The sequence below is a fragment of the Halyomorpha halys genome, unplaced genomic scaffold, assembly GCF_000696795.3.
Source record: "Halyomorpha halys isolate HHAL.00 unplaced genomic scaffold, Hhal_1.1 Scaffold179.1, whole genome shotgun sequence".
NCBI lineage: Eukaryota > Metazoa > Arthropoda > Insecta > Hemiptera > Pentatomidae > Halyomorpha > Halyomorpha halys.
The window spans coordinates 146,050-171,705 of NW_027107000.1; the positions used below are offsets into that span (position 1 = coordinate 146,050).

The 25,656-nt window shown below is 32.2% G+C and overlaps 1 protein-coding gene across 4 annotated transcripts in view; it reads right to left on the reverse strand.

Annotated features, from left to right (window-relative positions):
* The window catches only part of Obsc (Obscurin), a 185,041-nt gene that overhangs the window by 19,421 nt on the left and 139,964 nt on the right, over positions 1–25,656 (reverse strand). For all 4 annotated transcript variants that reach the window (XM_067045343.1, XM_067045345.1, XM_067045344.1 and 1 more), the window contains 15 exons: positions 24,962–25,164; positions 24,280–24,513; positions 24,079–24,199; positions 23,569–23,709; positions 21,878–22,063; positions 21,504–21,741; positions 20,448–20,727; positions 20,048–20,204; positions 18,285–18,423; positions 17,107–17,212; positions 14,217–14,365; positions 9,745–9,962; positions 9,286–9,513; positions 8,058–8,199; positions 1,751–1,945 (listed from right to left, as the gene is read on the reverse strand). In XM_067045343.1, coding sequence (XP_066901444.1) covers positions 1,751–1,945; positions 8,058–8,199; positions 9,286–9,513; positions 9,745–9,962; positions 14,217–14,365; positions 17,107–17,212; positions 18,285–18,423; positions 20,048–20,204; positions 20,448–20,727; positions 21,504–21,741; positions 21,878–22,063; positions 23,569–23,709; positions 24,079–24,199; positions 24,280–24,513; positions 24,962–25,164 — 2,737 coding nt within the window. The remainder of the gene's footprint in view (positions 1–1,750; positions 1,946–8,057; positions 8,200–9,285; positions 9,514–9,744; positions 9,963–14,216; positions 14,366–17,106; positions 17,213–18,284; positions 18,424–20,047; positions 20,205–20,447; positions 20,728–21,503; positions 21,742–21,877; positions 22,064–23,568; positions 23,710–24,078; positions 24,200–24,279; positions 24,514–24,961; positions 25,165–25,656) is intronic.

Below are 25,656 nucleotides of genomic sequence, written 5' to 3' on the forward strand. Positions count from 1 at the left end.
CCCATGAAGGGTCAGGGGTTCAGTACTTTGTAAAGAAGTACTGTTACTAGACCAACGGTTGAGCAAGGAAGTGATTTGGTCAGAATCATGCTCGACCGCCAGATTTTTACCCTATTTAAGAGGCTGGGTGGACCCCAAGAACCCACTGGAGTTGACTCACGGCTACAGTGTAACAGAAAACAATTTTCTGCCCAGCCGGATTCGAACTTGGGTCCTTGGAGTTAGTAGTCACGCACTTTACCCTGTGGCCACCTGTGGTATATATATATTTATAATATTGTTTAAGGTTTTCAGCAATTTATCCCTTCAAGATGCGTAGTCATCAGATTAAATGATAGATATAAACTTGTTTTAAAATTATAATTTCTTTGAGGATCCTTTATTGAAGAGATTTCTTTCCATTGGAGGTTCAAAGGTTAACAGCACTGGGGAAGAAAGGGAAGAGGTGACAAAATTGCCTCCACTGCTAAAAAAAATTTCACTCTAATAATTAAGATCTCAGAAAACAGGGATGTCAATTGAGTCTTAAACAACTTGTAGATGAAATTTCCATCATTAGTGATGGGGTAAATATTCCTGTAATGGTACTGATATATCTAAGGGAATATCTCGACAGTAGCTAAAGGTAAGAAAAAAAAATTAATTCAAGGTAAATGAATAGCTTAATATAGTTTCAAATATTTCTATTATACATAATTGTATAAGCTTACAAATAAATCATTCAGTGTAATAATTAACAATATATGTTAAAACTAATGTAGCATCAAAGTATATGCCCATAAGATTTAACACTCACACTGGAAGAGAAAATTATTTGTTGTCAGTTGACAAAAAGAGTATCTCTATGAATTATCATGCAAAATGAATCATTGGTTTTGAAAGGAAAATATATAATTCAAATGTTTAGCCTTATAAAACATATACACTATATGAAATACTGCTAAATGCAGATTATAAAATTTGTTAAAAAATTAACACTGTATTTTCATTGGATATAATTATTTTTCTGGATAAAGTATTAAATTTTAGCATTTCCAATTATAGAGTAGGTTATCTAAGTAGATAAGGGACTTGATTCCTGACTCCTGGGCCCTGGTTCGAGTCCAGTTGTTGGCAGAAAATTTATTTGTCAGCAATATCAACTGTTCAATTGGATGAACTTCCTGGGGGCACTCACAGCCTCTAAAGTGGGTACCTGGCCCTCATTAAGCTGTCTTTTACAAAATTAAATAAATTAATAAAGTAATATTGAAAAATCTACCACTGAGTTGTACTATATTAACTTTAGTTTCAACTAGTTATGGAGTTTTATGCAACCTAGCTCAAAAAATATTACACTGTCATTATGTACTTTTTCAGTGTAGTTTATTTATTCATGAAAATAGAACCCACCAAAATTAAAGAGGTTCCCCATAAATAGGTTTATGTAAAAAAAGTGAATTACAGTGCATGGAACTAATATGGAGTGTTAATGTTTTACAAAACAAAGGTTACAAAGTGTTTTGTTTATTTAACTATATAAAAAGAAATAACTGAATGAATATACTTTTAAGGTCTTTGTTTTTTATATACCGTAAATTGTCTAAGAAGTGTAATTTATATTTTTGTTTACAACAATATTAAAATAAAGATTTGTTTACAAGAAAATGCATTTTATTTTATTCATTCATTCTATCTATTAACACAGATGTTTTCCACGTTATATTTATAATACTAGAAAATGTAAATAAAACAATTTGTTAATATTTACCTGGCCATCTCTAGTAGCTTCTATAATTGCTTCTGCTTCCACATGTGTATCAAGCCGTGAACCTAATTCATGTCTAAGTCTTCTTACAGTATAAGAATCTCCTAAACCATACTGGTTAATTCTATTTTTTCTTTCGTCATCAATTTCTTCATCCATTACATCCATGAATCTTCTTCGTTCTCGAATTACTGGAAGCTAGTTCATGATTCATTATTAATTCTATTAATTATAAATCTAAACTGAGGAGAAGAACTGAGAATTGCCCTAAGTGTAAGGAACTAGGCTCCCAATTCCCACCCAAACTTAGGCCAGAATCCTGCCTATCAATTCTAATCAATCAATTCTAATGGACCACATCATTTACAAATCAATGATATAAATACAAGGAAAATTCAGAATTAAATTGTCTATCCCACTAAAAAAACATGTATTAAATCCAGTTTTATTTAGTTAATTTCAAATAATAAATATACTTCTTTTAATGTTTTCAACAAAACAGTGGTACACCAACTGACTTTTTTCCCCTTAATACAACACTATATTTTAAAACATATTTTAATAATAAGTAGTATACACAGTTCATGAAAACTTATCAAGAAAACGTTTATATTAATTGAATATAGAAAAACATCTCTTATAAACAGCTTAAAAATGAATAGGAACATTGTTAGTTATGTATGAATCATTTTCCCTAGAATTTTAATTATAAAATTTAATACAAATAAGATTGTATTTGACCTTGGGAAATTTTACAAAAAGTGTTTAATAAAAAAATAAAATTAAAGGTTTTCTGAGTTTTTTTTTCATAGCAAATTGTAAAAATAGTTTATGTTGGTATGAACCTGGGCAGAATATTTGACAATTCATTTAGGATTTGTTGGGCACTGTGAAAATGGTTGCGTCTTGCAGCAATAATAATATTTCTGTCATCTCTTCACATTGTAATGTGCTGAGATCCACTACGAGGCCTCCTATTGTCCTACTGGTACTTCCGGTTTCTCTGAATCTGGCTAAAACCTGGGAGACCATTCTCTGGAAGATTCTAACTGTATCGGCGATATCCACTTGTAGGCACACTTGAACACTCATTCTAACGATAAAATTCAGAACTTCCAGTTCAAGATGATATCTTTCCAACATTAAACAGAATATTTTTGGATTAATATTGAGAAAATTCAAAAACAACTGTTTGTTAGCAAAATGAGTATTCTCCATGTTGACTATCCTTTAGTTAATCCTTAATTAAAAATAAAGAATACTTGTAGTTTACTTTTTATGTTTATCAACGAATAAGAAAATCCCTTACAAACAAACCAAAAAAAAAGGGTGTTTTACTAAAAAAAATACAATAAGATTCAATCAGAAATATCCCTATTCATTTTTGAGCAGTTTATTTGGAATGATATTGTGGTGGCAAGATTATTGTCTTCAGTGGCAATAGTCGACGTTGGCAAAGAGACTGTTTGAAATGGGTTTGCCACTCCCGAAATTATTATTAACATTTTTATTTCTCTAGTATATTTATTTTAAGTCTATTTTTATTTATAATTCATTTAATGTTTCATTATTTTACATTTGTTTTAGTGGCGAACCCATTTGAAATCTCTCGCCATATGATCAATTACTAACAATTAATAATTAAGGACTAGGTGTGTTTTTTGTTATGTCTAAAAAAATCTGTATATTTCTGTTCATAATAACTGTGAATGTGTTGTTTTATGTTCAGGTATAAACATTGTTGTTTAGACTAATAAAGAGAGTACCTAACGATTTACCTTTATCATTACAATAGGAACAAGCAGTAAAGTGGTGGCACCAAACGTGAGTTTATTGTTTATTTCTCTTATTAATTTAATTGAACTCTAGTGAAGCATGCACGGGTACAATTTAATTGACCTACTAACCAGTGAGGAGGAGCAAAAGGAATTAGTGGAATCGGCGAAAATACCCAACGCATTGTCTCGGCTACCCACATTTCATTGGGAAGAACATGACCTGTGGTTCATACAAGTTGAGGTGGTGTTCAGCTCTTGTTATATAGCTAATAGTAAAACTAAGTTTCAGCTGATCATCGTCCAACTGGATTTAGCAGCACTAAAGCAGGTTGCCGATCTTCCCCGAGACCCCCTGCCACTAAGCCATATGAGAAGCTAAAAGAGCGGCTACTCTCCAGTTGGGCCCTCAGACTACTCCAGAATCACGAAGCTATTGGAGGAACAGAGGTTGGGTGATCAATGGCCATCGCAGCTTCTTCGAGAAATGCAGCAATTGGCCGCAAATAAGGTTCCTGAAGATATGGTCAACACCTTGTGGCTAAGAGGGCTACCTGAGGGAATGCAAACAGCCTTAGCTGCCACCGATCACACGGATTTCGTAAAGCTGGCACATATTGCGGAAATCCAGCAGCCCTCAAGTAATTTCATCATAGGGAGTCACTCAGCGCCTACTTCTTCAAGGATGGAAGACATTAGGGTACCAATTAATGACCTAACTGTGGAATTAGCTGCTGTGAAAGTGCTAATGGGATCCAGGATGAGCCGCTGCGATAACAGGTCGCCCAACAGGGATTGCACGGCTTCGAGGAGTAAAAGTGGATGGCATCTCTGCTTCTACCATAACAGATGTGGAGAAAGAGCTACCAAGTGCTGTCAACCTTGCAGTTGGAAAACAGCTGGGGCTTTAAACTAGTGGCAGCGGCAAACAAGACGGGTTTCATCGGAAATTAGCAACTGCCGACTTTTTTTCGTCGACAAAAAGTCCGAGACTAGATATCTGGTAGATACAGGAGCCACTATATCTGTCTTTCCAGTGAAGAACAAGAAAGTAAAACGGAACATGCAGTTCACCTTGTATGAGGCCAATATCACACCCATTCCCACGTATGGGAGCATAGTCCAGAACTTCCATCTTGGTCTTTGACGCAAAAGTACATGGAGATTCTAGTGGTAACTGTGAGTCATCCACTCATGCAGATCTACCATATCACTATAATATTATGGTAGATCTCACTAGATGTCAGCTGGTGGACCAAAAGACAGGATTGACGACATGTGGAAGATTAGCTAAGGTGCCGGTACCCACTGTTTATTCGGTACCAACCGGTGAATGGTATACAGCCTTGCTACGACAATTCCCTAGCATTACACAACCAAAATCCTTCACCAAGGAGTCAAAGCACGACGTCGCCCATCATATTCATACTCACGGTGCCCCAGTCACAGACAAAGCATGCCACCTGCCACTGGAGAGGTACAACGCCACCAAGTGAGAATTCAAGCAAATGATTGAAGAGGGGATTTGCAGGCTGTCCAATAGCTCTTGGGCCAGTCCACTTCACATAGCGGAGAAGAAGGATGGAGGCATACGACCCTGCAGAGATTATCGAGAGTTGAACACCAGGACGGTCTCCGATAGATACACTCTTCCTCACTTGGCGCACTTCAACGTTAATATGCACGGTAAGAAAATCTTCACTACATTAGATCTCAACCGAGCATATTACCAAATTGCAGTATTATTATAAATTGAAGATATCCCAAAGACCATGGTGATTACACCCTTCGGTCTTTTTGGTCTTTCGAGGCCTCGACTTCGCCTAGTGGTTTCTGGATGACATCATCATCGCCTCCAGAGACAAAGAGGAGCACACAACACATGAAGAGAAAGTCCTATGACGACTTGAGGACCCTGGTCTCACTTTGAACCTAGCAAAGTGTGTCTTCACTCCTAAGGAAGTCGCACACTTAAGACACATGGTCAACGCCACTGGTGTTAGCACTCTTCCGGCCAAGGTTGAAGCTATTGCATCATATTCCAGACCAGATACGAAAGGGACCAGCAACATTTCCTGGGTATGTTTAACTTTTACCGTTGTTGCATACCCAGAGTGGCAGATTTGCAAGCTCCATTCAACAAGTTCCTTGCTAGGGCGAAGAACAATGATAAGAGACAAGTCAACTGGGAAGAAGAATCCATCCAAGCATTCAAACGCTGCAAAACTGCCATACAGAATGCTGTAGTGCTAGGACATTCTAGGGAGAACGCTCATCTAGTCTTAGTATGCAACGCCTCCAGTACCGCCATGGGAGCAGTTTTACAGCAGAAAGATGGCAACGTTTGGCGACCTCTTGGATTTTTCTCTAAAGTGTTCACCCCAACGCAGAATAAATATGCCACATATGATAGGGAGCTCTTGGCAATCTACCGAGCCATCAAGCATTTCAGGCATTACCTGGACAGGCGACATTTTGAGATATGGACGGACCACAAACCTTTGAAATATGCATTCCATCAAAAGCCGGAGACAGCGACACACATGCGGATTCGTCTGGTTAATTTCATTAGCCAGTTTACGACCACATCCACCATGTACCCAGGGAAGAGAACACCGTTGGTCAGTGCACTGACGATTATGTACATATAGCGGCAGAAGAACAGAAGGATCCAACCATTACAGAGCTACAGAAAAATGACCGCCTTCAGCTTCAATGGATCAAACCTTCCAGTACTGTAACGTCAGTCCTCTGCGAAACCTCCACCTCTCAGGCATGGCCATACATTCCTAAGTCCATGCAAGAAGAAATTTTCCACCGCCTGTATGGGCTCAGCCACCCCGGTATACGAGCCTCAAGACAGCTAGTAACACAGTGATTTTCTGGCCTGGCATGAACGCCGACATCTCGAGATGGGTTTGGTGTTGTATTTCATGTCAGAAATCGAAAGTGATATGTCACACAGTAACCCCTCCAGGTACCTTCCAGCTCCCAGCTCCAGGTTTGAACACCTTCACATTGACCTCATCAGACCATTGCCAAACTCTGACGGAATGTGTTATTGTCTGACAATCATTGACTGATTCACCCATTGGCCTGAGGTGTGCCTTCTGGAGGAGATAACAACTACCAAGGTTTTATCAGGAATTGTGGGTACATGGAACTCCCGCTATTGTACACCAGCAAGGATAACCACTGACCAAGGGTGCCAGTTCGAGTCAGACCTTTTCATAAATCTTACTTGTATATTAGGTATCCAGCGTAACAGGACTACAGCATACCATCCTCAGTCTAACGGATGCGTAGAGCGGTGGCACAGGACCTTCAAGGCATCCCTCATGTCTACACTGAACACATCGGGATGGACAGGTAATTTACCAACAGTTCTTTTAGGCCTCCGATCGGCAGTGAGAGAGGACATGGGAGCCAATGCTGTAGAAATGGTATTTGGGCAGCCTTTACGCCTCCCAGGAGAGTTCTTTGAGGCATCAGGACATCGGGAGGACTCTGAATTGACACTGAAAACCCTACAGAAGGCCATGAAGAATCTCCGCCCGGCACCATACCACAGCAGCACGTCCAAGACTTTTGTGCATCGAGACTTAAAGGACTGCACCCACGTATTTCTAAGGAACGACTCCATTAGGGTATCTCTATCTCCACCGTACTCTGGACCCTACTGAGTAATCTCACGGAAGGAGAAAACATTTAAGATCCAGCTACCATCAGGTCCAAAAAACGATTTTGATGGATCGACTGAAGGTGGCACATCTTATTCCCGGCGCAAACACAACGCAGATAGAAAGAAACACCGATGCGGCTCAGCCCATTCCTACGCCCACTGCAGGATCTACCAACCCTTCTAATGACCTCAACGCAGAACAGCATCAACCAGTGTATCACACCCGCTCTGGACGTGCAGTAAAACCGACTGTTAGGTTCTGAGCCAATATCATTGAGAGTGATGTGATGGCAAAATTGTCTTCAGTGGGAATATTTGACGTTAGCAAAGAGACTGTTTGAAATGGGTTTGCCATTGCCGAAATTATTATTAACACTTTTATTTCTAGAAATATACTAGTTTCTTTTAAATCTATTTTTATTTATAATTCATTTAATGTTTCATTATTTTACATTTGTTTTAGTGGCAAACCCATTTGAAACCTCTCGCCAAATGATCAATTACACACAATTAATAATTAAGGACTAGGTGTGTTTTTTGTATGTCTAAAAAAACTGAATATTTCTGTTCATAATAAATGTGAATGTGTTGTTTTATGATCAGGTATAAACATTGTTGTTTAGACTAATAAAGAGTGTACCTAACGATTCAACTTTATCATTACAATAGGAACACGCAGTAAAGTATCATATTCGATTGAAAAAAACGTATCTTGTCATTCACTTGATAAATATTATCTTTACCGATTGATACTGGGCAAGAGCTATTTTTTATTGGTTTCCAGATAAAATATGTATGTAGTATTAAAGTATTTCTAGTAATTATTTTGTTAATAGTGTTATATTATTCTTACCCTCCAATCTAAATGATTATCCTCTGAATACCGAGGAACACCAGTTCCTCTATGAGAAGCAACTTTCATGTACTCTCTTATACGTACTGGAAAATCAACATCACGCAGCTGAAGTAAATAAGTGTCTGGGCCATATTGATAACTAGAAAAATAATTTTCAGTTATGATTATAATGAAAATATGTTTTATGAAATAAAGTTTCTAAATTACTATAGGAAAAATCCAACATAAATAATTAATAGTTCTGAAAATATTTCTTTAAAATAATGAATTGGAAAATATGTATAAATATAGATTTCTAATTAATATAAAAGATATGAAATAGCTATTCAAGAAACCCCTGAATGACTTATTTAATTGTGCCAGCATTTCGGCTAGACTTTCTAGCCTTCATCAGGGCTAAGAACAGAACAAGATAAGAACCAATAAGTATAGAAAATAAAAAATAAAATATAAACAGAATGACATAAAGTGAATAATTTTACAGAATGGAATTAATAAAATGAAGTGATGAGAGAAGTAGAAAATAAAATGTATACATAGGTAATTGCAAAGTAGGTAAAATAACATAATTAAGGTTTATTTTATTTTCTAATAAATTTATAATAAGTTTATTTTATTTTAATGAATTTTCTATTGACATAAATTAGAAATGGACATGGGGAACAGGCTCTACAATACCTTGTAGACCACCCAAGTGCCTTTTGAATTACTATACTGTTCTAGATTTATTTGTTATAAGGAATGTTTATTAGGTTTTCAAGAATCCTGACTTGGAATTTCTTTTTGAGTATATTTAAGAATGACTACTACAACTAGAAGTTTCCCAAGTATAGGGATTATATATTATGTTTCAAAGGATCCTATTTCCAAATTTACAGTAGGATTTTGCAACAAATATGCCCATTTTGATTAACTGTTATTGTTGAAATTTTCTTAGATAAATTGATTAAGAGGTTCATTAGTTGTTTGAGGACATTAAGTGCCTCATTCTTTCTGATCGAAACTACCACATTATCAAAGCTAAAATTTATATCAGTTGTTTTCCTAGTATTGCCATTTGATTTCACCAATAAAATTACTGCTAGGAAAAATAAATTAAAAAATCTAGAATTATAACAGGTTTCACGAAAATTTTATAATCAACAAAAAAAACAAAACCTTTTTAAGATATTAATAAGTTTCTGGTGACCAAATGAAAATTATGAAATATGAAATTAGAGCATACTGGCTTTCTGAAGAAACAACTCCAGTTTCGTAGTTTATTGGTTGCCTGGATGGCAGTTGGTCTATCCATGATGGCTTTTTAGGTTTTTCTTTGATTTCTCTTTCCGGTGATTGTGATGGTGTTGCTATATAATGAGGTGGGTAGACCATGCGAGAAGGATGACTGTAAGCTCCAAGTAAGGGTCTTCTTCTATACCAGTTACGACATGAAGCATTACTATACCAGTCCCTTAGAAAAAGAAAATAAGAATAAATTCTATGTTTTATCTATATCTGTATATGGGCAAAAAAAAAAAAAAAAAAAAAAAAAAATTCAACCATCAAACACAGTAATACTTTGTATTTAGGAGATATCTGTTTTAACTTTATAATAAACATTTATGTCGTTACTGGTTGCAATAAAAACAAAAGTACAGTAGAAATCACAATAAATTAAAATTATTATTTAATTAACACTCACTTCCACAAATTATAGTAATTATGCAATTTTTCAGTTGGTATTTCATAGAGATCTGGAGGGAGGCGATCAGCATAATTCAACCATGGATGTCGTAGCGCAGCTTTTACATCAAGCCTACCACTAGGATCCATAACCAGCAACTTTGTTATGAAGTCCTTGGCTTCTAAAGATAATTTTCTTGTCAAATTTTCATCAAATTCCCAATACCCTTCTTTAACCTAAAAAAATTAAATTAAATTAAAAAATAAAACAGTTATACGCAATGCTTTATTATCATTAGTTGTTAATTTAACTTTAACTAAGCAATAAATGAAATATTACAAAATCAATTATAAGCATATAACAATATCACACAAAAACAAAATAAAATGTGATATTTGAATGGATTTTGTTTTATTTTTATGTTGTTTAACCTTGTATTAATTTGATTTATTCAATTAACTTTTAACACATAGGGTTAGAAGTATTTAAAGTAATCAATCTGAAACACAAAATTTGAAAGGGTAATAATAAAGTAAATGTTGTTGTTAATTTTGATGTATATAAATTATAGAGATATTTCTATATCCATAGAGATGATAGAAATATTAAAAATGTTGTTGTCATGTACTAAACAAATTAGTATATTAGATATATACGAATAATTGAAAAGATCTATAGATCTTTTATTATATTAGTATATTAGATATATACGAATAATTGAAAAGATCTATAGATCTTTTATTATATTAGTATATTAGATATATACGAATAATTGAAAAGATCTATAGATCTTTTATTATATTAGTATATTAGATATATACATGAAAATAAGAAAATATTATGAAAAGTTAAAAAGGTGTATATATATATAGTAATATTCAAAAATTATTTAAAATAAAATAAAATCTTTTTCTTTGCTTTTCATTCTGTTCATCAATTTATTTGTTTAACATCACTATTAATTGTTGCAACATGTTACTAGTATCAAAATGATTGCCATTATCAACCTTTGAATTTAAAACCAAATCTGTTTCCCCTAATTTATTTTTATGGACACTATTTAATACTAGTAAGTAGTCATACCCAGCTCTAATGTGTTGGACAACATTATCTTCTCATTTACATTTAATACTACTGCCATACCATTCGATTTTCCAAGAATCACCTCTTTAGGATCTCTACCCCCAGTTAACTGTACATTATCCTCCATTATTAACTACTTAAGTTATTTATAAAAAAAACAAAATTATTCAATTTAAACTCTTCTAAAAGCTGTGTCCTGATTGCCGTGACCTAATTTGTAAAGAATTAGGCCATACCTGTTGGGCGACAATTTATGTAATATTCAAAAACTATTTCAAATAAAATAAAAGGAATTTTATTTTTATTTTTTTTACTTATTCTCATATCTGAAGTATAGTTTTGAAGATGACAAGGTCAAATAAAAATATTAAATATTAAATAGATATGAGAATTTTTATTTTATTATATGTGATATTATAGACTCTTAATATCCGGGCGGGTTTCCAGGGAATCAGAACACTTATCTTTCATATACTTTTACAATTTTACTTAATTATATGTTGAGCAACATTAACCAATTTATACAATCTTCTTTTGATGATGGAAGGTTTTCATTTTCTTCTTTCTCAACAAACTAACACTTGCTGTAAATAATCTTTCAGCAAACAAAAACTGACTGTCAACAAATCATTTGTCCTTAAAAGTTTTTTAATCATCTCATTCACTGGCAATCCAAAACAAAGAGTCCCTTATTCTTCTTGAGTGATTCTTCGATGTCTTCTTTTTCAAGATGTCTATCCTTGAGCTGGACAAAAGATGATGTGGACCTCCTGCATCCAGGAAACATCATTCCCCGCCCGTGCCTAAGGAACAAATGAATTTCACCGGTTGGGCATTTAGTGGAACCGAGCTAGTCAAGGGGACAAGGTGTAAACAAGAGGATGGAAACGAGGGAACAGAGGAGAATGGAGGCGAGGGACTGGAGGAAGACGTGAGACATCTGAAGGGGATGCCAGTGGAGGAGCGACCACACATTGCTGAATTATAATGTGAAGGAGAAGAGCGGTGGTCTGCCTATAATAGAGGTAGCAGGAGTGAGGTGCCTGGTGGACACCGGCAGTTCCAACATCATCATGTGCTGAGAAGCCTTGCAAAAGCTGTGTGATGGAGAGAGAACACACAAGATTCAGAAATGCCAATGTAAATTGATCACCCTGGGTGGCCCTTGTATGGTAGAGGGGGAGGTGGAGATAGGGTTGAACCAATGGGTACTTAGAAGGGACAACTTGCCGGTATATATCATAGGTAGTATGCCGAGGGAATACAAAGTGATTGTGGAGTGTGACCTGCTAGGGAAGGTTAATATCAAGGGAAAATGGAGAATTAACTTGGGGGGTAAAATGTACAAATATCATTGACAAAGAAAAACTGAGGACGCACGGGTCAGAGCAATCAATCAGGCTGAGGACTGGAGACAGAGACTTAGGAGAGAATATGAAGATATTTTTTTTAAAGGAGACATGTTCGGGGCAACTGGGAAGACAGTCCATGAGATCATACTAAAAGAAGATAAAGTCACAGACAGGATGGGAGCGATCAAAATCGGAATGATCATATACAGAAAGTTGGGGTCTAACAGGGGTAAGGAGATACAGCGATATGAGGGTCCATTCAGGGTGATAATTATTAGGGAACACAACATTGTTACTGTAGAAAGTATTAAAGAACCTAAAAAGAGGAGAACTGTCCATATTGAAGAGTTCAAATTTCCAGAAAAAACAATGTAAAAATTGGAGTGTTCTCATATTGCCAGCAAATACTAGACTGCATTACAGAAGGATTGGTTATTAGTGTAATTCTATTAATTGATTTTTGTTTTAAGGTTTATTTTGACTTTTGTAAATATTGTTTTTTGTTCATTTTAGCTTATTTATGTATTGTATAAAGAGTTCTTTAATTTTATTCTTAGGTTTAAATTATGTATACAGCAATTATTTTAGGGAGCTTGTGAGTTCTCCCAATTATATGTATATAGGAATTTATTTTTATTGTAAAAAGTTTTTCTTAATTGTTTTTGTTTTCTATGTTATTATATTGTATATTAGTTTATGAGGATTGTTCGTAAACTGGTGGAGGGGGGGAGGGGGGGGAGTAATGGTCTGAGTCTGAGCTATTACTTCAATGTCAGTTGACTGAGGGGATCAGCTGATTGAATGTATATAAAGAGATGTACCGAACCCAATAAATCCATTATTTTACAGCAGTCTAAGCGAGTCAGATCTTATTCCTTCTTCTCTTTTTTAACATTTTGCTTTCGCCGATACTTAAGTTATAATATATATATATATATTATCTCTTTTATGGTACATGGGTATTATTATCTGGTATTTGCTACTCATTCCTAACCAGATAAGAAAGGTCAACATTTATTTTGAGGGGCTGTCCTGACACAATTTAATCTAAGCTACTTTTCCCTAAAACAGTCAGGGACTCTTTCTTCGATAAACTTATATCCTCTTTAGTGTAGTTTTTTTATTTCAATTATTTCCAAGAAGACAAGGATCCAGTGAATACATTAACAAAAACTGCTAAGGGTGTAGGAGTAAAAGAGGAAGAAGAGAAATGGGATAATTAAACTATTTATTCAAGATTAATTTTCCTTGTATACAGCACAAGAATAGCCATTTTGTGTACAACAAAAAATAGTTTAAACAATACATTCATCAAATATCCTTCATTGCCATTTATGCATTTTTGGAGTAGTACCTAGGAAAACACAACATGTTCAAATTAAACTTTTACCATTCTGATAATACCCTTTAACAGTGAAACCACATTATTAACCTGTTCAATGATTCAAGTAACCTAAACATTATCCTCTGCTAATGGTGTGAGATCAATGATTCTCACCATCACCCCAGACTCCTGTACAGCTTCTCAATCCAAAACATTGCCAGACCCGTATAAGCATGCATTTTTTTAGAAAATAGTTTTTTTTTTGTATTGCACACCAAATGGCCTTTCTTGAACTTTATATTTATGGATGGAAAATTAACTCAACCTAATAAACAATTCAGTTAGGAAATCGCTGCTGCACCTTACATAAATATCAGGGACAAAGAATAACATAGCTGAAGTAACATCGGTTTATGACAGAAGATGTTGATTTCCTTTGAGTTTTAATGCTGAAAAGTGGTTTTAATTAAATGTTAATTTTCCATTCTGTCCTCAAATGTTTGAACGATTTTTAGGGAGAGAACAGAAAAATCTAACATGTTTTTAGTATTGAGATTCAGCCATTCTTTATCATTGGTTTAACCACCTCTTATAAAGTATCTACCAATATTAATAATGATTCAGTCAAGTATGTTACATAAATAAAAGATAAAAATATTAAAAATACACTTCCATCATTAATTACAATTTTTTTGTTCTTATAAATCAATGTATTAAAAGTAATATATTACCAGGTTAAGTGTTTCCATATCATTATTTCCACGAAACAATGAAATTCCAGTGAGTAGTAAGTAAGTTATAACACCAACACTCCACATGTCAGATGAGGTATTTACACCTTGACCCTTAATTGTTTCTGGAGATACAAATTCGGGCATACCTGGAAAAAAATATTATACACTCACACAAATCCCTCACCTGTATCTTTTAAGGCTTAGTTATTGTAGTGCATATAATCACAATACACATATTTTTCGATATACCAACTTATTCCCATTGAATGCTGTTATAAACTAGCCAAAAATGATTGGAAAGACTCTATTTTTCAATGTTATAAGCTATAATCATTTTTACTGTAGGAGATTGGAGAGAAAAAGTTGACAAGAGAAAAAAATGTCTAGGAAGAGGTTATTATTTTACTTAAAAGAATAAAAATTTTTTTACAATAATTTTGATTTTTTGTGAAAATATAATTTTTATTTTTTTTAATAATGGATGAAGCCTAATAAACCCTCTTTGTTCCACAGTTGCTCAGAATCTTTTTTTCATCCTGTTTATGATATTATTGCTAGTTTATGCTGGAATGTCTTGTAAAAGTTAAGGTAAAACAGTCTCCATGTCTCTGAATGAGGAGGAACACGGATTTTAGGAAATAAACGACCTTCTATATGAGTTCAATTGGGTTGAAAGCTGGGAAAAAAAGGAGGCAAGGGAAGTTAACTTATTCCTGAATTAACAATTGTCTCACAAACGATTTTACCATGTTGTGGCCATGCATTATCATTAAAAAATATAAAATCATAGGTAGGTAAGTCTCTGGGAGATTATAAATACTCAATGATAATTTTCTTAAACTATCACAGTGCTGTCAGAGTTCCATCCATAATGTGAAGGGTGGTACAGCCAAAAATGTAAATCTTGGGCCATACCTCAGGGTATCAGTATCACCAACATGAAAAGAAGTCACCGGAGTAATGTATTAAGATCTAATACGTTGGCTGAATTCTTAGACATTAATAATTTTTTCTTATGGGAAAATCTGGATTCATCTATTGACTTTACAGCTGACCAATCAGTCACATCCAAAACCCTCTTGTAGCACCAGAACAATCTTTGTTGATCATGGCATAATGTCACTGCTGGGCATCTTAGAGAAGAATAAGATGTTATAACAACTTCTTAAAAATAATTTTTGATGATTTGACTGGATTTTGTATGTTAAATAGAAAGGTGAAGCTGTTGATCAAACTGACAAACAGAACCAGATTTATCTTCGATAAATTTCTATCCTACCTAGAAGTAGTGACCATTTGGCAGCAACTTCCTAGACCTCTAGCTAAATTCCCCGTTTCTATTTAATGACTTAAAGTTCGGAAGAGTACACTTTACAAAACACCTATTCCCACTATATTTGTTAAAGACTAACGAGCAAGTGAGACAGATAGTCTCTTTTAAATTAAAGTTAGAGCTGTTGCCTAGAGGTCACGTTAGATGCCGATTTGATGATTGTTTTTGCAAAGTAATTATTGATAAAAAGAAAAACCTTCAAGGTTAAAGCCTGGAAAAAGCCATAGTTTATCTTAATACAACAATATTGCTCCTTCTACGGGTTCTGACTTCAGACATTTCTTCATTCTTTCTTTTTCTTCAAAACTTCTCCAAAGATAAATTAATTCTCTATCCACCACTCAGAATATCTATTGTCTGCAGATGACCTCAACAAGATATTGAACAAAATTATCAACACCAATGAACACTGTTTTAAGGATACCTCTGAATAAGATCAGTGTGTATTAGGCCAAAGGAAAGCTAACAATCAATAAATCTAATTCCAGTAATATTATTGTTATAATTTCCATGGGTGTACCCTGAGGGAGCAGGAGGGAGCAGCTGCCCCCCTCCCCAGGAGTGAAAAATTATTAATTTAATAAAAAAATTTTTTTTCAAGCAAGCTGTGACAATTATATATAATATTCTTACAATTTTGGTTTCATTCTCCTTTTCCATGCTGAAATGTCACAACCTGATTGACTATTTCTTGCGCCCTAGTTTATCTGGGTACGCCCTTCATCATTTCGATAAAGATTTTTTTACTTATTAATAATTTATTCAAACGTGAAGCCTAATATTGTTTAATTCAGATTTAATTAGAATAAACTGATTTTTGTAAGAAAATGCACATTTTTGTTAACCCATCAATTCATAGGTGCTCATAGAAATAGATACACAAGAAATCCCCACAAAACTTAGTGCTAAAAAAATTTGAGCAATCTCTGATCAACACCTTTCTTCGAGCAACCATGCTTTCTAAAGCACCTGAAAATCCATCACTATTTAAAACCAGTTTCTGCTGGTTCTGGTGGGAGAAATTAGTACAGCAAGTGATCTTTTTGCAAACCAATGAAGAATATAAACAAATTGGTGTTCAGTATTAACCTGGATGGTATGATGTACCCCAACATGCCGGGCCATCACAATCTTCATAAACACTTTCTAAAATGATGTAATTCCATGCCTCCTTAGGCTCATCAGCTTCTCTCATCAACATTCTCTTCCACTCTTAGGATCATTGTCTAATGTGTGGTGAATTATCTGACAAGTCTGAGATGAGACTGGAGCAGCTTATGAAGATTAGATACCATAGACAACTCCTACTCTAACAAGTAAACATTACCCTCTGTGTAACTAATATGTTTTATTTACACTTACAAGTACTAATTCAAAAATTCATCAATAATACTTACTGATTCACATTACTAATCAGCAATCAATTGGGGAAAACAAATACTAACTTTGTAGTTATTATCTTACAATGTGCTTATTTTATTAAAATATAATGTTAATATGTATCTACACTTATTGAAATTGGCACTTGTTTAAATAAATACATTAATTACATACCATAGTCCAAAGGTAACAATTGTCCTGGATGTATTCTTCTACTCAAACCAAAGTCACAAAGTTTCAAATCATCTCCCCCAGGATGGGCTATCAAGAGATCTCCAGGCTATCATGAAAATAATTTCAAACAAAAATGAATAAATTTTGAAAGGTAATAACAAAAATTATTTATTTTCAAACGTAATATCTCATTATAGTTCCATAATGCAATAAAAACTACTCCTATTTATTACAATTATATTTTGAAATATCAGAATTTATAGCATTGACAAAGGATGCGGTTCATTACCTCTGCATTATTTTATGTAAAACTATTGGATAGTCCAATGCCAATAATTACTTGACTAGTCTAAATCTCAGTCCAGAAACAAAATATACATTTTTGAAAATTTAAGGCATTAAAGCTATATTACTTGTGTTTATTTATGGATTATTATGTAACTGACAACTTCTTAACTAGGGTATGTGGGGATTAAGCTACATGTGGAGAAAAGGTACTCATAGGTTTAATTCATAGATCTGCACTGGTTTACCCTTTAATCATCGCATGTCTATGAATTAAACAAATGAGTATGTTTAGCTCATATTTGGCTTTACTCCCATCTATCCTTTCAGCATTATTTTTCATTCCAAACAGTGTAGAAAAGTTAGAATTGCTGAGGTAATGTGCCTGAATCCTAGATATTATTCAAACTTCTTTTACTTCTTCCTGTTGTGAAATGAAATGAAAAGATGATTTTTTACTTACTTTTATCACACTTGTAACCAAAGAATAACCTTTATATTTCTTTCCTAGATAAATGTTATTTTGAGATAAAAGTTCCAATTTAATTGATATTAAATTAAATTTAATAAAAACTAAATCTAATAAATAATCTAAACTAATTAATAGATGTAATGTAACAATGCCCCGACATATATCATAGTTGCAATATTGTTTTATGGACAGATAATAAAGGTCACAGGAATTGAAGGACATCACACAACAGACTTCGCGATTAATAAAAATACTACATATAATTATTACACTCATCAAGCACATATTTTGCAACTGAAAAAAGTAACAAATATTTACCAGAAAGCTAAAGCTATTCGGTACCCCTTAACTAAAGGAACTCTTATCACTAAAATAAATACAATTAGTGGATATAATAATTAATCAATAAATTAACACTTACTGTCAATCCTAGATGAGCAATATTCTGGTCATGCATGTGATCAAGGGCACATAAAAGTTGTCGTATATACGATGCTATTTCTGACTCATTAGTATGTGTTTGTCTTGTTAAGGCATCAAGCAATTCTCCACCACTTGCTCTAATTTTGAATCATTAAGAAAAATATTTGTATACTAAAAATAATAATTTAAAATAAATAACGTTTAAAGTGCCTAGAGCCCTGTACTAGAAAATATATGCATACTTTCATCAGCAAAAGCCAGTCATAGAAGATCAAAAGATGTAAATGGTTAACTAAAGTTTCAGATTATATATGTATTGTATATATAATATATATTGTATATGATTAAAACATATACTATTTTTGTAAAGAAAAATGGAAAAACTTATATTACATTTGACTGATAATTACTCTGTTAGTTGAAACAGATATTAAATGATTTCAGTAGCCTAAATAATTTATAACAATGAAAAATTTCAGACATGAATATCTCCTAAACAAAGCATTTCTGGACATTAATGATGACAGATTCTTATAAAAATTGGATTCTAAAACATAATTTTATATACTTTTTTCGATTTTCCACGTCATAAAAATCTTCAGGAAATGTTGAATAAGTTATTTAGTAGTTATTTTTATATATAAATGATTTTAGTAGTATTTTTATTTTATGTATCAACATTAAATATTGTTTATTTGTTGAGTTAAATAAAAACAAAAAGCTAACCAATTTTGATCAGTCATATATGGAGTCATTGTTAGGTGGGATAGGGAGGACGTATCCTGAATGCAAGAGGTCATGAACATCTTTTGTCTCCGTCAGTGGGATATCTAGAGAAAGAAGACATCAAAGGGTCATCCAAGAAGAAAAAGGTACTCTTTGTTTTGGATTGTCTGGTGAGAGAACGTCTCCTGTGAGCAGAGGTGAAGAGAATCTTTTAGAATCGATTGTAGCACTACGGTTTCGAGTTTTTTCCTATGATTTCCTTTATGAATAATTTTCTTTAATACTTATTCTTAACTTCTATTTTTTCTTAAATGTATTGTAATTTCAATTATGATGGGAAGTTAAAATAAAGTTTTTAAAATATTTGAATCTGCTCAACATGCCCGCAATTCAATAAACTTTTAGCAAGACACCCACCGCCATCTTCTTTGTTTTGAATAACGATCTTTCTACTCCATATATGACTGATCAAAATTGGTTAGCTTTCTTTTTTGATTTAACACAACAAATAAACAATATTTAATGCTGATACATAAAATAAAAATATAACTAAAATCATTTATATATAAAAATAACTATTTTCTCATAAAAGAGGATATTTACAGTATATATATATATATATATATATATATATATATATATATATATATATTTATCATTCATTAATTCAATGACTCTTTCAAACAATTTTAGCTGATAATGTTAATAACTAAATTAAAAGGGGATATAAATAGGCTTATCTAAGGGTAGTTTGTTTTAGGGATAAAAGATATATATATTTTTTTAAATTTTTGGTATCTCGTGAAATGAGGGGAGAGTATATCACAACCTTAATCCCCACATTATAATTGGTACTTTTCATATAAGTAAGAGGTTACTGAGAATGTTAGCTAGATCCTCCCTTTTATTACATATCTCGACCCCTTTAAAATAGAAAGAGTCTCAGAGAATTTGTAGCCAAAGTAAGGGTTAAATGTAGCATAGAATAAATCTTTATGATCATATTCAGTCAATTACTTTAACATAAAAGGATACAGTTCCATTATCAATGTTATGCAATCCAAAGTTTCAAAAGCATCATGTATTTTGATAATTTTACGATCATTCAATATATTCATAATTTCTAATTCATTATGCATAAATGCTTTCAAATCTCCACGTCCATGCATTACTTTAGCAGCATAGTTGCGACCTATAGAAAATAAATAAATGAATTTAAAAATAAAATGTTACGATGTACCATAAAATAAATTGTTTTAACAAAGGTAAATTTTATTTATTATTTCCTAGTATTAACAAATATAAGGCAAAATAATACAACGATATAATAACTTATATTATATTAAACAAGCATATTTGTTTCTCTTTATCAAGGTTTTACTATTTTCCTATTTTATTCCATTATTAAAGAATAAACATTAATATTAAAACATACCTGACACTCTTTCCACAGCATGATATGTCACTCCTTGTGTTCCTCGGCCAAGTTCATCACCAAAGTCATAATAATCCTGAATAGATTTTGTTTTAACCCTGACATTATGACCACGTCCATAATGATGATATGGATGTTCCTCTTTCTCCTCAACATGAACCATCACTGAGGTACTGACGGCTCCTGCTACATTACTTGCACAAATACTGTATAAACCAGCATCCTTTAATATTGCATCATTAATGACTAGCAAACAATGGTCAGGATCAATCTTATGAATCTAGAACAGAATTGATTAAAATTTTTTAATGAGATGAAATTAATGAGAGTGAACCACCTTTAAAAATATTTATTTCACAAATACCTAAATTTTTATATTTTCGAAAATTAATAATTATTCCCAAAGAATTTATCAGCTTTGAGAGGCTTCAGAAAAAAGTATTTAATGCACCAAAAGCTACCATAATTAAATTAATAAATATTCACCAAAATATAGAAATATTAAACAAAAATATTATACATAAGATATTTTATCATAGGAATCTAAGGGAAAAGGGTGGGGAAGTAGAGGGGGATCATCAGGAGAATTTGTGTAAATAATTTTCCAACATCCCCCCCCCTCCCAATTTTAGCTGCCAAATTTAACAAGTCTCATTTGCCAACATTGTTTAATGAAATGGGCATTCACCAAATTTTGTGTTTACTCAGCATTATAAGATCAATATTTTATTATTAAAAAGTCATTAATTTTGAATAGACATGATTTCATTAGAAAACAAATTGAGAAAACCTTTTGTTTTCTCCTTTTAGCTCTCTTAAATGCATACATTTACATTTTGGAAAATATTTAATGCTTATCTCATGTTCAATTCTAAGCATAATTTAATTCTCCCATTTCTAATGTATTGATTCAACCTATGTCACCATAAAATATATATATGGAACTTCAGTAAAATACAGGGTAAAAATTTTATTTATTGCTAAACATTGGTCAGAGCCTTATACTAAACTAATTTGGAATTATCCTAATAAAAACTAAATAGATAAATAAATAACCTTTATCCTAGAACTTGGAGCTAAGAGCTGCCAATCCTTATACCATTTGATTTCAGGTTCTGGTATCCCAATCACTCTTGCTTCTATTCTTCCTGATTGCCGATGGTAAATAGTAATTTCATCAGGACGACGTATAAATTCAGGATATTCAGCTATTTCCAAATGAACTCTCTGTCGAGCTTCTCCATGTTCATTTGTCGCCACTGCTTCATAAGTTCCAACATCCCTTTCCAGCATTCTAAAATTATAAACAAATATTAATAAAATAAAGATATTGATGATTAAAAATTTAATTTTATGCAGGCTAAATTAAAATTACACTGTTAACTAAGAAACTAAAAAACAAACTTGGAAAAATATATAGTATTCCATACTTATTTATGAAAAGAGTTGCTTGACCATTTCTTGTGTAACTGGAATCATATCTGCCTCCCATTTCAATAATTTCATCATTAAAATAGTAAGTCATTTTTGGTTTTGGATAACCATAGACAAACCAAAATAGATTACAATTGTGTCCTTTAACTCCATACTGAGTATAGTGTTCTTGTCTTAAAAACCTATATTAGAACACAAAATAAAAAAGAATACATGACCATCTTTGCTCAACATAATTAAAGAAATAAATACACACATATAAAATTTATTTATATATATATCTTCATTGATTCTTTAGGGAAGGATAATTATTTTTGCATTAAAAAATTGTAAATAAATACAATTTTAAAATATCAAAACCAAAAAAAATAATAACCTACTCAGTTACTTTGAGATATAAGATAAATTATGGACTATGAATCAAGTATCTTAGGTTTAATATGATTGTATTACCCCATGTGAATTTATTAAAATTGAAATTTGTTTGTCCAGCCTGTTGAAGCAATGATTTTAATCTGTCTCGGGTTAAATGATTTTTTAATGTGCAAATAATCGTAATAATCACTATTGATGTTAGGGTGATTTATTGTCCATGAGTCAAACCGAGGTTTCTAGTGATGCTGAGAAACATGTCTAGGAAATGGGATTAAGATTTTTGATGAACATTGGTACTGATATAACAACAGAAACACTCTAATCTATACACACTTTGATATAGCTAAATCCTTTTTAACAAAAAAATTACTAAAAGCTAATACCTGAAATGTTATTGTTAGGAGTATTATGTAAGTTGTTTCGTACAATAATATAGGGCCTACAGAAGCACCCAAAAATGTGTTTTCATTTCTAATGTGGAGGGTTCTAAGTGAGCTTAACTTTCATATAATGTTCATCCTAACAAAAACACATTTTTGGCAACCCCCAGGGGCTTAAGTATACTTGAGCATATGTATCCACCCTAAGTCTCTCAGATCAAACTATAAAAGGATCTTTATTCAAATAGTTCAATATGGCTAGGAGTGATTGAATGCATATTTCTTCATATATGGAATTTATGTACCACAGAAATAATAAATGATTCATTTCGGTTTTGTTTCTTAGTTGAATAGCCAACCAAAAAATAAATCTTTTGACAGCAACTAGAACTTTTAGATGATAGGTAAGAAGTGAGTAATAAAGAACTCATCATAATGTGCTTTTGAAAAAAATATAGTTTTTCAATTTATTTTATAGGACCACCGAGTGAGCAATTATATTATAGGTTTTAATCCAAAAGGTCATTTCATGGATGAATATTTATTAGAGGTAATACTGTTTAAGCCAAGATAAATTGATGAGCTTGGCCCAAGGAAAGAATGAATACTATTTTTTTTAAGGATGGTTGGAACATTGACATTTATATATTAAGTAAATATACAATAAAATATAATGGTTATAGACAGCAAACAAAAATTTATACACTAATTGTAAGATAAAAGTGATGTATTCAATAATAAAGCACATATTTATTGTTTAATAAAAAAACAAAATCTGGACAGTTAACGGCAAAAAAAAACCATAGATTAATAACAATGAATCTGATAAGACTTATTTCCTTTTGAAAAATAAAGTTAAATAACATTCTTAATGCAACAAGATTAAAATAAAAAACATAAATTAAAATTAACCAGTGACAGAAAACTTTTACCTTGGAGCCTGAGCATAACCATCATGTGGTGGACGTTCAATATCAAAGTCTTCAGGAAAATATGGAGAAGATTCTGGACGAAAATCCACACCAGGAGCAAGATAGGGTATAAATTTGGGAGGTTCTGGTTCCAATTTGGACCTAAAAATATCAAAGAAAGTCAAGTTATTTATTTTTTATATGCATAACATGATAAAGTAGATATATATCGAGACCACATCATAGCAGAATGATGAGTGCTGGATACTTTCAGTACCTAAAATAACCAATCCAAATAAATGACCAAGTTGAAAAATGCATTATTTTTCTGAAGTTAGTTACTTGGAGTATTAATAGCATAATGGTATAAAATCTGATTTTACAGACACTCAAATCTCTCTTTTCACTGCAATTTTTTTATTTATACTTGTTCAATATTAAAACATTTTTTAGTAAACAGAATAAAAATTATGATATTACTTCTGACTAATAAAAAAAAAAGAGGCATTGGTTAGATAAAGAATTACAAACCTATAAGTTATAGCATAAGGTGATGGATCACTGATACCAAATTTATTTTCAACTCTCACTCGAAACTTGTAATCCCTAAAGGGTTCCAAATTTCGAATTTCACAAGCACAGCTTCTAATACCTAAAACAGAATAAAAACTAATTGGATTTAGAAATTAAAATGCTTATTTTGTACTGTTATACTATTATATAATTGCATACCTGATCTTGCAGTAAACCAATCACCATTTGGAAGATCACACATTTCAACTTGATAAGTAACAGGATCCCGAGGTCCAAATGGAATAGAAGGTCTCCATGAAAGTGTTAGTCTTCTGTCAGTCATTCTGCTGATTATTGGACGATCTGCTAAAGGCATGGGAGCTCCTTTATGTTTATATGCTTCAAAGTCTTTAAATTGTTCACCAACTCCATGCCTATCACCCAACCCCATTGCTAAAAATAATTAAAGAAAATTTCTTGTAAAGTGATTAATAATACAAATTTCTTTCAATATCTTATCAGAGATTTAAAAATATATTTGTTTGCCATTAAAACAAAGTCAATACGTAATAAGGCTACACAATGTTTATTAATAGATGCTATATTATTTTTTATCTGTACTGCAAAATAACTTAGGTAATGATAATAAACTATAATTAAATTTTAAAATTATGAATGATACAGAAAACGTTTTTGAATTAAATATTGTTTATTTATTTGTAATTAAATTAATGTGTCACAATGACATGTTTGTTGGTCAATAGCTTTTAGTTTGACCAAGAAGGAATTTGCTTCTGAAATTTATGTTGTTTTATTTCAATTTTACAGCAAAATGAAATAGACTTTTATGAAATAAAAATATTTTATGATTAATGAAATAGTTTTTTATAATTTAACTTACAGTCAAATATGAATGATGCTTCACATTCATCTTCACCATAATCATTGAAAATTCTTACTTTATACTTCCCAGCATCTACCGCTGATTCTACATTAGCAATGCTAAGCCTCAAAAGACCACTAAGTTCTTTTTCTATTTTAATTCGTTCACTAGGATAAAGTTTCTGATCATTTCTATACCATTCTACTTCAGGCTCAGGATACCTACACAAGTAGGAAGATATTTGAAATGAAATATTATTAATAATAAAATATGTACATTGATATCAGTTAATAAATATTAAAACCTTTTTTCTGATTGAGAAATGTATACGATATTTTTTATGCCAAGATATATAATTTACAAATGAATATAATATATAAGCTTATATAATTTTTAGTTATGGATAAGATTAAGTTAAAGTATTCTGTAATTTCAGAGGGGTATCAGACGGAACCCATCGGATTCCTTTTTTGCTTATGCCACTGCAAATAGCAAGTACAAATGTGCGTTTATACAGATTTTTTTTTAAACAAATAAAATATGTATTATTTATTTAGATATTATCTTTAATCATCAAATCAAACAATATTTTTTCTTCCTTGATATGAAGGACATAGATTTACATCAGTATAATTTCTAAATTTGATATTCAGAAATTTTTATACAGATAGGTTAATAGATATATTAAATATTACTCTTATTTGGCATTGATA